The sequence below is a fragment of the Nelusetta ayraudi genome, unplaced genomic scaffold (genome assembly GCF_046127955.1).
Source record: "Nelusetta ayraudi isolate G7.1 ecotype Tasmania unplaced genomic scaffold, CSIRO-AGI_Nayr_v1 ptg000011l, whole genome shotgun sequence".
Classification (NCBI taxonomy): Eukaryota; Metazoa; Chordata; class Actinopteri; order Tetraodontiformes; family Monacanthidae; genus Nelusetta; species Nelusetta ayraudi.
In genome coordinates this window covers 16,092,067-16,108,963 of record NW_027466061.1, presented here as the reverse complement: position 1 = coordinate 16,108,963, position 16,897 = coordinate 16,092,067, and the positions used below count along the sequence as shown (strand labels likewise).

Sequence of the window (16,897 nt, the reverse complement as noted above, 5' to 3'; positions counted from 1 at the left end):
CATTGCCCACATGATCACCGCTGGCTGGGGTGCTAAAGCTCAAACAGTAAACATGATCAGTAAGAATATGTAGTTAACGTGACCTACAGAATCAAACAAAGTCTCTCCTCAGATTATAAGGTGCACAGGCTTCACAGAGCTGCAGGCTTTCCGTTTCCACATGCGCAAAAGTGTTCTGAGCTCTTCCCCCAGAGAAATAACACCGTTACAGTCGCCACACTGCTGTCGATTCTTCAGTAACAGGAAAAGGTTCATGCTGGAGTAGACTTGAGGTAATAGTAACTCACCTGGCCAAGGTCCAGCGTGACATTCACCTCATTGTAGCCAAGACTCCTGGACAGAGGGGGACTCTGCCACCAGCGCTCTGTCCCGTCCACAGCGTTGGTCACCGGGTGGGCTTTGTTCGGGTCATTGGAGTTGCAGTAGCTGCAGTACTGACCCTGATGGTGTTAAAAATTGGGGAAAGGATTTAGAAACATGCACAGCAAATAGGTGGAGGAAAACAGCTGCTGTCTCCCTTTGGTATGACACGGGCAAGCACTGGCAAATGACCAAATGCAAAGAAACATAATGCATCTAACTCTGGATTCAGGTGAAGGGAAGAAGAGGCACGTCACATCAGGTGCTCACAGCGCCAAAGCACCATAAAAGGAATTTAATGACACTTTATGGAACAGGTCCAGGCCAATTCAAGGAGACTTAACATTCCCCATGAGGGAGTCGCTGACTGCTTTAAAATGCCCACATTGTTTTCACAAAAATGAGGAGTCTTTCAAAGTAAATCATCATAGGAATTGAGTCATTTCCACTCTCTTTCGGGAACACAGCTACAATTGAATAGATAAAATCTTTGCAACTTGAGGCAGTCGCAGATGACAAAGCAGTTTAATGGTTAATAGTTAAATGGTACATCGGGAGTGAACGTGTGCTGTGGATACGGCTGTGTTGTTGACCTGGCCTACTTCAGTACTTCGCATTTTACGCGCATTTTTGCAGCGGACTTGATTTGTTTTTTTTCTTACCTGAATATTTTCCGTAGGAACTCCGGTGGTCGCTCCCCCAACAAGCTTACAGTATAAATCCAGTCTCGGCGCCCCTCTCTCATCCTGTCCGCAGGTCGCTGTGGCTGAGATACTCGCCCCCTCGGCGAGGTTAAAATACGGAGGGTTCAAGTTGAACCCCGTGAAACCATTAAATGTTCCTTGTGCGCCCGCGTCCCCGCACAGTGTCAGCAGCAGTGTGAGAACACGCAGAAGAGCGGGGAGATGAGCTCCTCTCATCCCGCTCGCCATGTTCCACGCCACAAGTAGCGGTAGATGCTGCGATCGACCCGGCACCGCAGCGCAGCGCGCAGGTCTCCTCATCCAGAGGTCCTCATGGGGAAACAAATGTGTGGCGCGCGTTGCGCGAGGTGACGCACACGACGGTTTTCCCTCGCGAAAGGTTGATGAAGGTTGAAGCGACGCGTTGCTCACGTTTCCCTCAAAACGCCGCCGCGCGGGCTTCCGTCTTCCCTGGCGAGCCGTGCGCGCCACACTGGAACGATCAGGTGTCTGAGCGCGAGGTTAATCCACCGAGCGGGCGCGCGACGGGGGCAAAGGTCTCATATGGCGGCTGACGTGTGTGTGTGTGTGTGTGTGTGTGTGTGTGTGTGTGTGTGTGTGAATAAAAAGCTTTTAAGGTGAATTTTAAAGCATCAGTCAGAGTCCCTCTTTGCCCGCTTTAATAATGAGATGCTTTAGTTTCATTATAGTTTTTTTTTTTTTTTTTTTTTTTTACAACTTTCACGTTCTTGTGTCGGAATTAAGTATTTAATTTTATTTATTTGGTTAGTTAGTTTTATTTCAGGTCATTAAAAAAAAAAAAAAAAAGATCAGTTACTTCGTTACTTAAAAGAGTTTCAAAACTCCAATTCAACAGTTTCTCCATTGAGAGAACTTTATGCTGATCTCGTGCGACCTCTAGGGGCTGTCGTGTAAAAAAGTGAAAAAGCGAGTTAATGTCACATGCTCTTCTGTAATTACAGTTGGCAGGCTGGGTTACAAGTAAGTAGACTCTCATCTCTGTCTCGTCATGAGCGCTTCGTTATTGTATGTCAACACAGAAAGAACCCTTTGTCCAGTCAACACTTCTATTACCAATGTGTTTTTTTTTCTATCTATCTATCTCTCCCTCTCTTTCGTGAGTGAAATTATCAGATGAGAATTTGTGACGAACTTGCACGACAACTTCATCGCCGTGACTCAGTGTCAGCAGCACTGTTGTGCCTACCAGCATTGTTGCCATTCCTGAGTGTCGGTTGTGTGGAGCGACAGGCAAACAGGAACAGGCTGAGCGGTAACAAGCCCTGCGCCGAGTAAACGAAACTACCTCAGGTCGTCTTCGCCCTGGTTATTTCCTGTGGGACATGGAGCCGACTAATCTACAGGTAAGGTGGGGAAAATGTACCGCTTCTGCGTGGGCTTTTTCGTCTTTTGAGTAAAGCGTAGCTACATGCCCTCCAGTGGCACCAAACCAATGATATTGGCGCTTCCGCGTCTTCAGTTTCATTTCGTCATGTGCAGTGCAGGTAGATGTATGTTCATCTCATTTCAGCTGCTTTGCTCTCTAGGTTTTGCCCCCAATGGGAAATTACGCACATTGTACCTCACACGTTGTACTGTAGTTGTTTTCAGTGTTTCTGTTTTAGCGAACTGTAGGCATTGACCCAAATAACTGCTCTAAATAGTCTTTTTGTTGCTAAATTGTGAAACATGTCAACAGTTCAACAGCTCTTATTCAATCATTGTAAACGTCAAGGACGGAAGTCAACAGTATTGTGGATGCATTAGGGATTTGTGTTATTTTGTTCTGCAGACTTTTAGCTGTAAATTGGAAATTAGTTTTAGGGATAATAAATTGTCCTTGTAAACCAACTGGCATTTCATTTCATGCAGCTCTTTCCTGTAAGTAATTTATTTATCAACATTTTGAGAAGACAAACCAAATACAGTCTGTGGCATATGATAATGATTAAAATAAACAAGAGGGTACACTTGTGACGTGAATTTAGAAAGTATTTTCTAATGGAAATGTTTTGTTTTTTTTTTCAAACAGAAAGCTATTGCTAAAGCACAACAGGCTTCACAGGAAGACCAGGAAGGGAAGTATGAGGATGCCATCATCTCCTACGAACACGCTGTCAAGTACTTTCTACACATTGTCAAACGTGGGTGTTCACAGATCAAAACTAAATCTCTCTAACCTAACAAACACCACCTTCAGGTCTGCAGACATTGCATGGTAACTTATAGAGAGATTTCATTCCCTATCATAACTTGAAGGACCAGTTAGTCCACAAGTAAAATTACATTGCTTACAGATTAGGCTAAAATGTGCATAAATCAGCTAATAACAGCTGTGGAAGCTTGCATATTCCATGAAACTGGTTCAATAGTTATCGGTCATTTGTAAAAAAAAAATTCACTCCTTTATATCACATTATTCGAAGCTTATAGACTGAAGATTATCAACACATTATTAAACGGTTGTTGAGCCATCAAAACAGCCTTCAGTATTCTGTAGCTGTAATATGATTATTTTTGTTTTACCTTTTTTCTGAGCTATGTGGAACATGCATCATTTTTGACACAACAGCATCCCAGACTTTTTTTTTTTAACTTCTTGTCCATTTCTACTGACAATAAAATCCAATATATATGACTTGAATTAAACTTAGGCAACAACTGCTTCATAACATTCCTGATGCAAACCATGTAATCTCATATCCTTATATATTAAATGATGTTTTCTCTCTTATTAGGTGAACCGCAAGGTAAGGATGGCAACCAGAAAATCAGAGATAAATGCAAACAGTACCTGGACAGAGCAGAAGAGCTACAGGAGTACTTACAAAATAAACAGGTTGTTACATCGACTGAATATGTCTAACAAATTATACACCGTTGCTGCACATTTACACAGTCATCTTCCTTTCGTAGAATAAAATCAAGTTGCTTCTCTCTTCCGTGATCGTGCTGGTCATCATCCTTGTCAGACTGCTTAAATCGGGCCTTTTTCTCATTTTGGTGTTGTGAACAAACCAAAGACAGGAAGCAACATCACTTTTTTGCCGCCTTTGGCCTGGTACTAAAAACTTGTCTTTCTCACATAAATCTTCAAAAGTATTTTTTTTATTTTATTTTGTTGAAAACTTTTTGTAGGCATTACTAGCGGAGATACCAGGGTAGAACCACAAAGCGCCTTGTAGAGCAACATTCTGTGCTATTGAAAATAAACGGCGACCCCAAAAAAATGACGTGCTCTTTCTGCCATTTAGTGTTTATTCTGAGTGGATCAAAATATAAGTTATTTGTTTAGTGAACTCTTCTAATAAAACAAAATATCCCTTTCAAATGTCACACATCGGCCCCTTAATTTAAAGATCTGTTTTTAAAACACCGTGTACAATCTCGTGAACTAATCGTCCCTGACCTACGTCTTGACGTCATTACATTCCGTGCACGCGAGTCTTGACTATAATGCGGAAGTCCCTTCGTCGGTCCGCTCCGGTCGGTCCCATAAATAGTCGGTCCTGCTCGGAAGCGAATCTAGGAAGTCTTTAAAAGATCATCTGGCCGTAAACGACCGTTTATAATCAACATTTTAGATTCATTTTCTTTAGGGTTCCACTCTCAGAGTGTCTAAAGTTTGCTTTGATCTCTGGTCCAGCGAGCAGCCCGTATGGCAAATAATTTACAGGTAAGTGGCGTAGCAGCCTTTGGAGTGGGCCGAAACGGCCGCGTTAAGAACCTGTCAAAGTCGATTGCGTCAAAAGACCGTGGAAAAAGTTGTTTAGTTGTGGATAATCAACATTTGTTCTCTCAAATTGCCAGGTGCTGTTTGGTACAACCGCGCTCGAACGCTAAGAAGGACGCTTCAAAGTTTAGCTAACGTAAATTAGCATTGTTAGCACACTTCGCGAGATAAGATAGTATATTTCCAGATTTTAGCATTGACTGTACATTACAATTTTGTGCTTTTCAAAATCTTTGTTTAGGTGTACTCATAGATTGTTGCCACATTAACAACTGGGCAAAGTTGTCGTTTCCTGTAAACTAAAAAAAATAAAGTGCTAATGGTAAACAGTTGCTAGGGAGCACAGTGGTTGTATTTGGCTAATAGCTTATGTAATTGTATAAACCGTATCTTTTTTCTAATTTAACTGTCTCACCTTAAGGTTACAGCATCATCAAATACTCAAAAGGGATAAAATATTAAAAAAAATATATATATTTAATCGCTCAATAGCGCAAGTGTTGTTCATCCATGCACATGACTTCTAGCTATTTAGTTACGTATTCTGACAAGTTTACGACGCTTACGTTATATTCATGTGTGGCACCCTGATGTAATTGTTTATTATCATTTTCTTCCATTCTATTGTTTTCGTGTTGATTTTTGTTTCTCAAAATATAACTGTCCTCAAATACCATTATTTTGTTTTTTGTATATTTCAAGGCGTGCGTGTGTGTGTGTGTGTGCGTGTGTGTGTGTGTGTGTGTGTGTGTGTGTGTGTGTGTGTGTGTGTGTGTGTGTGTGTGTGTGTGTGTGTGTGTGTGTGTGTGTGTGTGTTTCTTAATTTCAGAAAGCCATTGACCTGGCCAACAAGGCATCTGTAGAAGACAGAGCTCAGAACTATGAGGAAGCTCTCGGTCTATACCAGAGTGCTGTTCAGTACTTCCTTCATGTGGTGAAATGTAAGGTTTTATTTATTTGACAATCTGTATGGAGCTTGAATGTTTTACCTTTGTTATTGTTTGTTTTGTGTCTCTTTACACTCAGTTGTCTTATTGGCAACTCAAAATTTTAGATATAAGTGAGTGGTGAACTGATCACTGGTTCCACCCTCACCCCAAGATAGCTGGGATGGGCTCCCGTACCCTGAGTGTGGGACAATCAGTGATTGAAAAGAAAATGCATAAATGAATGAATTGCTGAGTATTGCTGGTTTTTGTTCTTCATTTCCATATACTAGAGTAAGCCAACAAATTAAGTCGGGAAGTGCTTCTGAATAAATATCAAAATCTGAAATGAGTGTTTTTGGATCCTGATTTTATCTTTATTTCTTGCAGATGAAGCTCAGGGCGACAGAGCCAAGGAGAGCATCAGGGCAAAATGCGCTGAGTATTTGTGCAGAGCAGAGAAATTGAAAGATTATCTGGACAAAAAAGAAAAGTCTGTAGCGAAGCCTGTCAAAGAGTCCGGGTCTGATGATAAAGGGTAGGTTTATGTGCATGGCAATGATCCTAATGCCTTTCACATGTCCGATAAATCTGTACTTTTTATAAGCATCAAAATTAAGGATTTCTAATTCTCTCTTCTTCTTTTTTCCAGAAATGAAAGTGATGAAGGTGGTGATCCAGAAAAAAAGAAATTTCAGAATCAACTCTCAGGTCAGAAATGCAATGTCAAAATATTAAGCATTTGTTTAAATTGGTAATGGATTTATGACTTGGATACTTAGTACTGCAGTGTCATACTTTGCAGGTGCAATTGTCATGGAGAAACCAAAAGTCAAATGGGATGATGTTGCAGGTTTAGAAGGAGCCAAGGAAGCACTGAAAGAAGCAGTGATTCTCCCAATTAAATTCCCCCACCTTTTCACAGGTATTGTGTTTTAATAAGAATGCTTCATGGATGTAAATGGTGTGGTCATGAATCTCGGGATTTTTTTTAATTTATTTATTTATTTATTTTTTAATTAAATCAATTCCTTTCTTGATTTGCAGGAAAGAGAACTCCGTGGAGAGGGATCTTGCTCTTCGGACCACCAGGTACAGGGAAGTCCTATCTGGCTAAAGCTGTTGCCACCGAGGCAAACAACTCTACCTTCTTCTCCATCTCCTCATCTGACCTTGTCTCCAAATGGCTAGGAGAGAGTGAGAAGTCAGTCATATAAACAACAATCCATAAGAAATAAAGTCATTCTAAAGCATGTTGTTTGAAAACCTTCTCACAAATGTTTGCTTTGTTTTCCAGGTTGGTAAAAACCCTCTTTAGCCTCGCAAGGGAGAACAAGCCTTCCATCATATTCATCGACGAGATAGACTCACTCTGCGGCTCAAGAAGTGAGAATGAGAGTGAGGCTGCTCGTCGTATTAAGACGGAGTTCCTGGTTCAGATGCAGGGTAAGTCTGCAGTAAACAACTGTGGACACAGAATATTGTGATTTTTTTTTTTGTATTGGTTTGTTTTTTACTTTTTTCATTAACCATTTAAAGTGTGAAAATTGAAAAATACCAGTTAAGCTCTTTCCGTTATTGACAGCTTTTGGGTCTGAACTGTTTTTTCAGATTTCCATGCACTTGATCGGGCAACTTTTGTGAAACGTGAAGCTGCAGAAGGATCATTAAATCTTAAAAACCTGATTTATCACAGCATTGCAGTCATTGTATGCCAGATTTCCAGCTTAGCGCATGCACACTGAAGCGTTGCACTTTTAGTCCAGTGCCGTTCCCTCACTCCACTCTCACACATAAACAGATGTCAGAACAGGTATACTCTGATATATATGCAAAAGACCCGGGGTGATGTCACAGACCAGGGTGTGGCCTGAGGTGCAGCATGTTTTCTCAGCCTCCGGAACAATAAGAGAAATCTCCAAATGTAGAAGGAAAAGGCTTTCATTTTATTTTGACATGCACCTTTCTTGAACTGAGCAATATGATTTGGTTGTACAAAAAATCACCAGTAGAATATGAAGGTGAAATGGGGGGGGGGAATGTAAGTGAGGAATGTACAGAAGGACTTCTTTGACAGCATGATCCAGGCAGGCACTGTTTCTGTGTTAGAATTCATGTGTGTTTACGCTCTGACAATGCTATTTTTGCAGGTGTCGGCATTGACAACAACGGAGTGCTGGTTCTCGGAGCAACAAACATTCCATGGACCCTCGACTCTGCCATCAGGAGACGGTATTTGTGACTGTCCAAGTGAAAGTTTTCCCCAGTTTCCAACATATGTGTTGACCGTGCACTGTTCACACTCACACAGATTTGAAAAGAGAATCTACATTCCACTGCCCGAGGAGCACGCCCGATCCACCATGTTTAAGCTCCACCTGGGCTGCACGCCCAACAGTCTCTCAGAGAGCGACTTCATAACCCTGGGCAAGAAAACAGATGGATACTCGGGAGCCGATATCAGCATCATTGTCAGAGATGCTCTCATGCAGCCTGTTCGCAAGGTCCAGTCAGCAACACACTTCAAGCGGGTAGGTTGTCCTTAAAAGAAATACATTTTAAATTCACCTTTAGTTGAACTTGTTGGAGTTGACTGAACGCCACTTCTCTCATCCTTTCTTTTTATAATTACTTTTAGGTACGAGGTCCATCTCGGACTGACCCCAACATCATTATTGATGACCTCTTGATGCCTTGCTCACCTGGTGATCCCAATGCCCTAGAAATGACGTGGATTGATGTCCCTGGGGAAAAGCTGATGGAGCCGGTGGTGTGCATGGTAAGAGCTTTTTATGATGTATTTGAGAACTATTAAGTTCAGTGTTGCATCACCAAAACTGTTCTTGCTTTGCTTTCTTCTTGCCAGTCTGACATGATGAGGTCTCTGGCAACCACAAAGCCAACAGTCAACGAACAAGACCTGAATAAATTGAAAAAATTCACAGAAGACTTTGGACAAGAGGGTTAGGTGTAATGATTGATGTAAGCCAAACCAAAGCAAATGAATTGTGATTGCCTATCTTTACTGTTCTTGTCCTGTTTTTTGTTTCATTCTCTGTCTTCTAATCATTCATCAGGCCCTGTGGATTGACCAGAATAGACATGTTTATTAACTGATAATCACACAGAAAGTGGTGGATTTGGTTTTATTGGATCTCTAAACAGAAAAACATCAGGCACTACACCCAAAACAGAAATTTATTGCACCTAGGAGTGACAGTCATAGGTGGAATTTAAATTTAAAATATCATTTATTTGACTGTAAATACATATTAATAAACAAAACTCCAATGAAGCTGATTGTATAGGAACATCACTTGGATGTAGTAGGAAATTAGGCTTTTGAGTTTTCTCTGAGACTATGGCTGAGCAGAATAGTTATGTGACTTAAGGGAATAAGTGGCAAAATTATTCTTTTTGGAAAAATAAGGCCATGGAAATAATAATTTATTATAATGAAGGACAGAGTCTTCTGTTCTTCATTTTGAGTCACCAAAACTTTTCACTTCACTAACAAATGTCCCCATATCTATTTTTTGTATTATTAAAAAAAAAAAACAAGCATTTTATAGTGTTTACTGTACTTTTTGGAATGTACAAATGATGTGCTGTGGAAGACGGATGCTTCAAGGATTTTTTTCTGCAAATAAACGTCTCAGGGAGGCGGCCGTCAACATTTTGAGACCAAGATAAAGGTAGCTTTAAAACATGTTATGGAAAAATGGGCTCCTTTAGTTTCCGAACAGATAATTGCTGCATGTGTTGCACCTTTGTCATCTGAATTGAACATTAACATTGAAAGTACATCACCAATGGTGCCAAATCAGCATTATTTGACAGTTTAACAGTCCGATAGCTTTAATTTGTACGTTTGTCTGGGAAAAACATAATATTTTTGTTTTTGTTTTGGCTATCAGTAGATTACATTAATATCATCTTTCTTAAGCTTTTCAATTTAACGCCTTTGGCAAAAAATCTCAGCCTTAATATTCCATCAATGTCTTAATGTAAATTTTGATAAAACGCCATGTATGTACTGAAGGATAAAGGAAAACACTGACAGTGCTGATGAGAGATCTTTAAAATCTTTTGCCCTTGCCCAATATAATTTTATCATGAACTCCAGGTAGCCACTTGTGACAGTGTGCACCATGTGCCTTCTTGAAAAGCTGCAGATTCATTTTTATTGGTTTATTTTAAAATTGGTCATACTGCATTTATTCCTTGCTTTGTCAAAAGTACTCAATATATAATTCACATTTCACGTAGCATCTTATAGACTGTATACACTTGTACCATTACTCAGCTACATTCATCTAAGGTATAAAAACTGTTTCTTTTCAGTTTTGGTGGGAAACATGTATTTTCTTGTAAATGCCTATGCATATACCCAACTCATTTCCTGATCCATTTATTTGCAATGTCACTTTATTGAAGATTTTCTGTTTTTCATTCCTAAATGTAAATAAAAGTTACAACTACTTCAAGAAAAATCGTGTACCTTTGTGTGATAAATAAATTGTTTGTTTAAAAAAATTTTTATGCAATTAAGATTATATAATTTGATACCCCAGACTTCACCGCCTTTGCTATGCGGTTGGCTGGCCAAGCTGCAGACTGGTTAAAAAAGAATGAGGAAGTGAATCGGTGCATTCTGGGATTTGTTGTCAAGAAACGCCCTAAAACGCACGCTAAAATCAAAGAGGACTGTGACTAAAAACTACAAATCCCAAATATCCCGGAAGTCCCCTTACGCTGCACAGTTCGATTTGTTTTGGTTTGTATAGACGGGGCTTTGTCACGGGATGCCGAAGTCCACTGTGCTTCTCAACGTGGATGTAATCTAGACTCACTGACGGATCGTGGGAAGCTCCTCCTCCGAGGGCTGTGCTTTGCCACTCCCGCTTAGGGCCGCGGCCAGCTTCGTAACTTTGTTATCGGACCTATCAGGCCCGACCTACCAGCCAGCCTAGTTAGCACACAAGCTAACGGTCGCCTGGCTTCACCCATGTCCCCTGAAGCTGCCTCGGGCTCAACGGTCACGGATTGGATTTTCATCAGTTCCTGGTGGCCTATCGTGCCAGTCATAATGCTCCTCGTCGTGGCGGCCTTCATTGTTGCTTTTGTCTTGCTGTTATACATGATATCGCCTCTTATTAGCCCCAAACCTCTGAAACTGAATGGGGCCCACGTCGTGGTAAGTGCGCCGTAATGCTAGCGAACGTTACCCTGGATAGCGACGCCAGTGACTGCGACTGCAATGCGTTTTGTTTTTGCAGCGTTAATTAACTGAACGCATTTTATAAAGTTGTGAGAATACCTGCTTCTTCTACGTGGAAACACGTGATTTGGTGCGGAGTGGAGGTCGAGCCTCAACTGTCAGAACGCGCGACACGCCCACCTTATAGTTCGTTACGTGGACGTGTCGCGCTGTCGTCATGTACTACAGTCGGTTCAGAATTTCCCCCGACTAATGAACTGCAGGCAGATATAAAACATCATGATAATCGTGTGTAACTGGTGTATTTTAGGTTAACAGTTGCCAAATAGATTTCGAGTCACTGAGTGACTCTAATGGAAAAACAAAGTAGAAATGTTTTATCTTGAAATTAAAAGGTAATAAACCTGTCATATTTGGGAACCTTTACCCCCTTAAATCGTGCCAAAGGTACAGAGTTACAGATTAGCCGGGAAAACGTTTGAGCTAAGCTGAAGGTTCTTCTGTCTCTCTGAATTTTCAGGTGACAGGAGGTTCGAGTGGGATTGGGAAATCCATTGCCATTGAGTGCTACAGGCAAGGGGCATTCATAACTTTGGTAGCACGGGATGAGGTCAGCAAACTCTTCTCTCAAGCAGACATTCCCTTGTATTTATCACGTTACAGCCGTGGTGTTTTTCTAGGCACTTCACTTGTTTGACGTCAAACACACTGAGGCTGAACCAGCATGGTGGCACTGGCTAGCCCTGAAATCTGTCTGGCACCCCTAAAATACAGCCTTATTTGTGGCAGCAATGAGTTCGGTCTGACAGCATTCCCCTTACCCCCCACCCCCCAGCCGTACAATATTGTCAGGCAGCACCCCAACTCCCCATCATATACTTGAGTCTGGTGGCTCCGAGCTTGGACAGCCCATGGAAAATTTTAAAAGCTGGCTCCGCCACTGCACACACAGTGGTGAATTTGTTCCACTCCGTTCACATGTTTAATTCACTTTACTGTATGCTATTGTTTTTTCCCCCAACCATAAGCCTAGAATGTTTTAGAACAACAACAACAACATCAATGTCACAGTTTATGTCAGTTGGCCTCCCCTTGCCTCACTGTGTGGCCTGCCTGCAGTAACAGACTCCAACAGGGAGGCAGCAACCTGCCCTGCCAGGAAGAAGTGTGTCCATCTCATTGATTCACTGACTCCTGATTGATCTGAATCAATAGCAGAATGGATCAGACATTTTTTTTCCTCTGTGCCACAAGCCACCAATCAGGTCATCAGATTTACTAGTCAGAGACAAGTGACTGGCAAACTGACAAAGCTATCGCCTACTGGCTGTCATTAAAGTGAATGTTAGCAACAGATGCTCTTTCAGGTTCATAAGTCTAAGGGTGTAGCCTTTAAAGTGAATGGTTATAGTCTAGTCCTGTTTTCTAAGTGCCAAGAAAGCTAAATGTTCGCAAAATTCAGTTCATGCATTTAGTGTGTGTAACAGATAATCAGCCACATGATGCGGAGAAGAGCAGCAACCCTCACACACACACACTCTCTGAACAAACCCCCGGATTTCCCACAATCCTCTAAAAGCGTCTGGTGACATCTATAGTCATAAACATCACCACAAAAGTTTTAAAGTGATCATGCTTGTGCACTCTTCCTTAGGCTAAACTCATCCAAGCAAAGAAAGAAGTGGAGAAATGTGCCATTAATGACAAACAGGTAAGGGCTGAGTGTATTTGAATGGGAAAGTTTTTGTCGGCTATTATGTAAAGCTGATGTGAGTTATGCTTTCCAGTGCATAATGAACCATATCATTTCGCAGGTGGTGCTCTGCATATCTGTGGATGTTTCCAGTGACTACAACCAGGTGGAAAGTGTGATAAAACAGGTCAGGCGTTACCCCCTCTTAGAAACATACAGTACATACAACAGCCAACAGAGTAAATGCAGCTGAAGCAGTGACCAGACTCCCCACCCCCACCCCACTCACCTCTTGTCATTGTGTAGGCTCAGGAGAAGCTGGGACCAGTTGATATGCTGGTGAACTGTGCCGGAACATCCATTTCTGCAAAGTTTGAAGAAGTAGAAGTGGACCGTTTCAAAGTGGGTACCTGGACGTGTGGTTAGGCCGAGAAGCACCGTGTCGGCAAACTCAAGCCTTGCTCGTGCCAACGTGTGCATTTCTGCCGTCAAAATGTGGACAGACGTGGGATATGCTGTACTGACTGCATTCTCGTTTTCACACAGAAACTAATGGAAGTGAACTACCTGGGCAGCGTTTATCCAACGCGGGCCGTCATAACCACCATGAAGGAGAGAAGAATGGGCCGCATCATGTTTGTGTCCTCCCAGGCGGGTCAGATCGGCCTGTTTGGCTACACGGCCTACTCTCCAACCAAGTTCGCCCTGCGTGGCTTAGCAGAGTCCCTGCAGATGGAGGTGAGTTTCTTGCGCTTACAAAGACCCATTGTGTCACGTTTCAAAGGGATCTGTTCAAATCAAATTGACTTCAATTTGTCTAATACGCTTCTATACGTATACAAAGAGCAATTCCTTAAGGAAACAGAAGTACAAGCAACCACAAGTTGGTCATTCTTAAAGCAAGCGTCCCTTGACACAGTGGTCATTTGTAAATGAACCTCTGGTAATGTGGATGAAGATTGTGAACTGTTGGTGCAGTAGTTTGAGGATGATAAAAACATTCTCAGCATCACTGTTCTCCTCTTGCAGATAAAGCCTTACAACATCTATGTGACGTTGGCATACCCCCCCGACACTGACACGCCACTGCTGGCAGAGGAGAACAAGATGAAGGTCAGCTCCTCTTTAACGCAACCCTGTCTTGGAGCATTTTCAATGGTCACCTTCCAACATTTTTTCTTTAATTTTCTCTCTTAGCCCCTGGAGACTAAATTAATCTCTGAAACATCTGGAGTTTCCCAGCCAGACCACGTGGCCAAAATTATTGTTCGGGATGCAGTGGTGAGAAGCTAATTCTCCTGCGTATGACTGGTTGGCTTTAAAAGCCTTTGAACCTTTAAAAACTCTTTTCATCTCCTCACCCATGCAGCAGGGGAATTTCAACAGCTCTGTGGGACCTGACGGCTACATGCTGTCGGCCGTCACCTGCGGAATGTCACCGGTCACCTCCATAACGGAAGGCCTTCAGCAGGTAAAGCCGCCCCATGTGGCATTGGTTGGGTTCCCAAAGTTTGTCGAACTTTTGGTCACAACATGTCGCCCGATGTGCTGCTTAGATCGTCACCATGGGGCTGTTCCGCACCATCGCCCTCTTCTATCTGGGGAGCTTCGACAGCATCGTGCGCCGCTGCATGATTCAGAGGGAGCAGTCCAAGGCGGCGGACAAGAGGGAATAGCGGCCGCCTTGCAGCCCCCCCCCCCCCACCCCCCCTTCCCTTCCTAACCTGTACAAGTGCACAACCGTGGTGAGGGGGTCGGGGGGGTCCAGGAGGGTCTCCGAATGCATTTCCGATGTCAGCTGTTATTGTGGCAGATGTTTACTCTTTGCTACTCCAGTGATGTAACCCCTCCGTGAACTTCACAGATTTGTTTTCATTACTTCCTCTCAGAGCCATTCCACTGATCCCCCCCCTCCCCCCAGTTTGATGTGTTGACGTGCTTTTCTTTGAGGGAGCAGCCTTACTCTGAGCAAATGAGGGCAGACTAAATATCCCACCGCCTGCTTCGTAAGAGCAGGTAGGCTTTGAAAAACCACTGACATTACAGATTATCAGGCTTCCCTGCTTTCCACCTGCTGGAAAGCAGGAGGAGGAGGAGGAGGAGGGGGCAGAGAGCCTGTCTGACCGGTTGCGCAGAACACGGCTAGAGTTTACTTCCCACCAGGGGCAATAGTGACAAACCGCAATGCTAATGCTCAGCTTTCGGTCCTGTTGTTTCATGTTTCTCCAAACTGGCTTTATGCCCAGGTAGTTTCACCTTTTCCCCACACCAAGGGTCTTTGCAGGCAAAGCCCCCTCAGTTTGATTAAATCACCTCCATGTCAGAAACCAGTTGTGTCCCACAGCTCTCTGAAAATGCCGTGGGATGTTTTCTCATTCTGTTTTTTCACATGAGCCAGGCCAAGATGTGGCGCAGTGTTACTCCAAAGTCATACCATGGCGGCGAGAGTGAGTGAAAACGTGTGACTCTCTTTGATTGTTAAGTTTTGTCAATGCAGATATATAACTTTAAAATTAGTATTCATAAGTGTGTGTGTGTGTGTTCGAGGCAACAATTTTTGGGTGTGTGTGACCGTGTGTGTTTGCTGTGACTGAGCCAACCCCTGGGGAAAGCAAAGCCATTAGATTTCACGGAAGACGCGGCAAATTATTTTCTCAGCAGGCCGCGCAGGTTATTTCACCCAAATTTGGATCACATTGAACTCGCAATGTTTCACAGCATGCGTGACCGGTAGCAAGTGGCTTTTAACATGCAGTTGTACAAGGCAGAGCACAAACGCACACACAGCCACCCCAGTCTAGTGGGATCCTGAATCCGTTGGGGTGGTGCAAGTCAGGGCAGGGGCAGACTTGCTGGTTCGAGTCGTGTCTCCGAGGGGGGCCGGTGATGGCGCTAGAGATTTGTTTTGAAGGAGAGACGCCAAAACAAGCGGAGCAAGCATGAAAGTCCTCTGTTGTCATGCTGCCCTGCACATTTAGGACAATTCCCTCACCATTTGTGACGAGCCTTGGAAGGTCTGGACACGACTGCAGTCTTTCTGTTTTCTTTGGGTTTGTTTGTTTTTTTTGCATCTCAGCGAGAGAAAAGTAGTTTTGACTCATGTCTTCAAGCCTTCCGTTGGTTTGTCACACACACAGGGAGAATGTTCTTTACTACAAAGCAACCGAATATGAGCGCAGGAATATTATTTTGAAATTCACCAGTATTTGAATGCCAAAATGTTTCAAGGAAATCTGTGGACATGCACTGTGTTTATTTAAGGTTTTATCTTTGTGTTGCTGCTCTGCTGATCTTTAGGGTTAGTCATTTCAAACTGCCAGGCAGTGGGGGGGGCATTCTTAGCCTTAAGACAAGACGACTGAAGAAGTTAATGCTATGAGAATGCGACCCTCTGCAGAGCGGCGCCGCTTTGCTCTCATGTCGTTTAGCAGTTCATTTAATGCTTAGTCCCAGCTACTTTTCAGCGTGAGATGCCAACTGTTTGTCTTTGTACAAAAAAAATAAGCCTTACTGAAATTCTAGACATGACATTGAGAATGGATGACTTGAGTTGGATGATGTTCTCATTTGATACTAGTGGAAGGTAAACTGTACTGCACTAAAGAATCTCTCATTACTGTACAATCATTGCCGTCGACGTCTTGTTTAGGTCAAGGTAGCAACACACACTTGTTAAAAAACACATAGGCCATTATTTTAGTAGGTTTTATTTTAACTTTAAAGCTATGCAATTGAATTCTGTGCTTACAGTGTGTTTATGTTCATTCAAGGTCTGGGTTCTGTAAGTCACGCTGATTCCCCCCCACTAAAGGCATCATCTTCGGATTGGTTCTATAAGTATTGTCATGGAAGTCACATTCTCATTCTTTTTATTTTATGTTCCTGGTAAAGAAAAAAAAACACCTTCACCTTGTGTGCCATTGAAAGATGATGTGAGAGGTGGAACGTTCTGTTGTCTTATTTTCTTACGTGATAAACTGAATAAACACTGGAAAAAGAACAGCGCAACTTGATGTGAGGTTATTTTTTTTACCTAACAATGCCCACTTTACTGTTGCGAGAAGGTTATGGGGACTAAAAGCGGGAAGAAAGAAGATTGCAATCCACAAGGGAATTTATCAAAGCAGCATCTCAGATTTGATTTGGTGGTTCGCATGTCGTCCAATCAGAGAATAAGAATTCCCAAGGGATAATAAAGAGAGGATAGAATTACAGCACAAGAGAGACGCGTTTCAATCTCAAAGTGATAAGTTTCAAATT

At 42.7% G+C, this 16,897-nt stretch overlaps 3 protein-coding genes across 6 annotated transcripts in view; 2 read left to right on the top strand and 1 right to left on the bottom strand.

The window, feature by feature from the left end:
* The window catches only part of LOC142885203 (laminin subunit alpha-3-like), a 51,894-nt gene extending 50,293 nt beyond the window's left edge, over positions 1-1,601 (bottom strand). For 2 of the 3 annotated variants that reach the window (XM_076021442.1, XM_076021443.1), the window contains exons 1-2: positions 1,023-1,601; positions 288-440 (exon numbers count right to left, since the gene is read on the bottom strand). In XM_076021442.1, the coding sequence (XP_075877557.1) occupies positions 288-440; positions 1,023-1,364 (495 nt within the window). In that variant the 5' untranslated portion in view covers positions 1,365-1,601. The remainder of the gene's footprint in view (positions 1-287; positions 441-1,022) is intronic. The other variant, XM_076021444.1, reaches the window with a different exon arrangement.
* Positions 1,602-2,215: 614 nt separating this feature from the next.
* Positions 2,216-10,216, top strand: vps4b (vacuolar protein sorting 4 homolog B). Of its 2 annotated transcripts, XM_076021446.1 has the most exons (13): positions 2,216-2,428; positions 3,097-3,208; positions 3,803-3,903; positions 5,627-5,738; positions 6,114-6,261; positions 6,376-6,434; positions 6,529-6,648; positions 6,771-6,927; positions 7,021-7,169; positions 7,874-7,955; positions 8,035-8,254; positions 8,362-8,502; positions 8,590-10,216. In XM_076021446.1, the coding sequence occupies exons 1-13, from the start codon at positions 2,408-2,410 to the stop codon at positions 8,689-8,691; spliced, it is 1,524 nt and encodes a 507-aa protein (XP_075877561.1). In that variant the 5' UTR covers positions 2,216-2,407; the 3' UTR covers positions 8,692-10,216. The 2 variants fall into 2 exon arrangements, with proteins under 2 accessions (XP_075877561.1, XP_075877562.1); XM_076021447.1 differs by lacking the exons at positions 2,216-2,428; positions 3,097-3,208; positions 3,803-3,903 and adding an exon at positions 4,500-4,740.
* A 269-nt stretch (positions 10,217-10,485) lies between these two features.
* kdsr (3-ketodihydrosphingosine reductase) lies at positions 10,486-16,637 on the top strand. The gene is made up of 10 exons (XM_076021449.1): positions 10,486-10,920; positions 11,465-11,554; positions 12,599-12,655; positions 12,759-12,824; positions 12,944-13,039; positions 13,184-13,375; positions 13,667-13,750; positions 13,835-13,918; positions 14,007-14,108; positions 14,194-16,637. The coding sequence occupies exons 1-10, from the start codon at positions 10,732-10,734 to the stop codon at positions 14,311-14,313; spliced, it is 1,080 nt and encodes a 359-aa protein (XP_075877564.1). The 5' UTR covers positions 10,486-10,731; the 3' UTR covers positions 14,314-16,637.
* Positions 16,638-16,897: the final 260 nt, after the last annotated feature.

What these genes read in the sequence shown, in the direction of transcription:
- kdsr (XM_076021449.1), top strand. Translation starts at nt 10,732, where the DNA reads ATGTCCCCTGAAGCTGCCTCGGGCTCAACGGTCACGGATTGGATTTTC. An exon ending in TGAATGGGGCCCACGTCGTG is followed by an intron (nt 10,921 to 11,464) that starts GTAAGTGCGCCG and finishes CTGAATTTTCAG; the next exon opens with GTGACAGGAGGTTCGAGTGG. An exon ending in TAGAAGTGGACCGTTTCAAA is followed by an intron (nt 13,040 to 13,183) that starts GTGGGTACCTGG and finishes GTTTTCACACAG; the next exon opens with AAACTAATGGAAGTGAACTA.
- vps4b (XM_076021446.1), top strand. Translation starts at nt 2,408, where the DNA reads ATGGAGCCGACTAATCTACAG. An exon ending in TGGCTAGGAGAGAGTGAGAA is followed by an intron (nt 6,928 to 7,020) that starts GTCAGTCATATA and finishes TTTGTTTTCCAG; the next exon opens with GTTGGTAAAAACCCTCTTTA. An exon ending in CAGCAACACACTTCAAGCGG is followed by an intron (nt 8,255 to 8,361) that starts GTAGGTTGTCCT and finishes AATTACTTTTAG; the next exon opens with GTACGAGGTCCATCTCGGAC.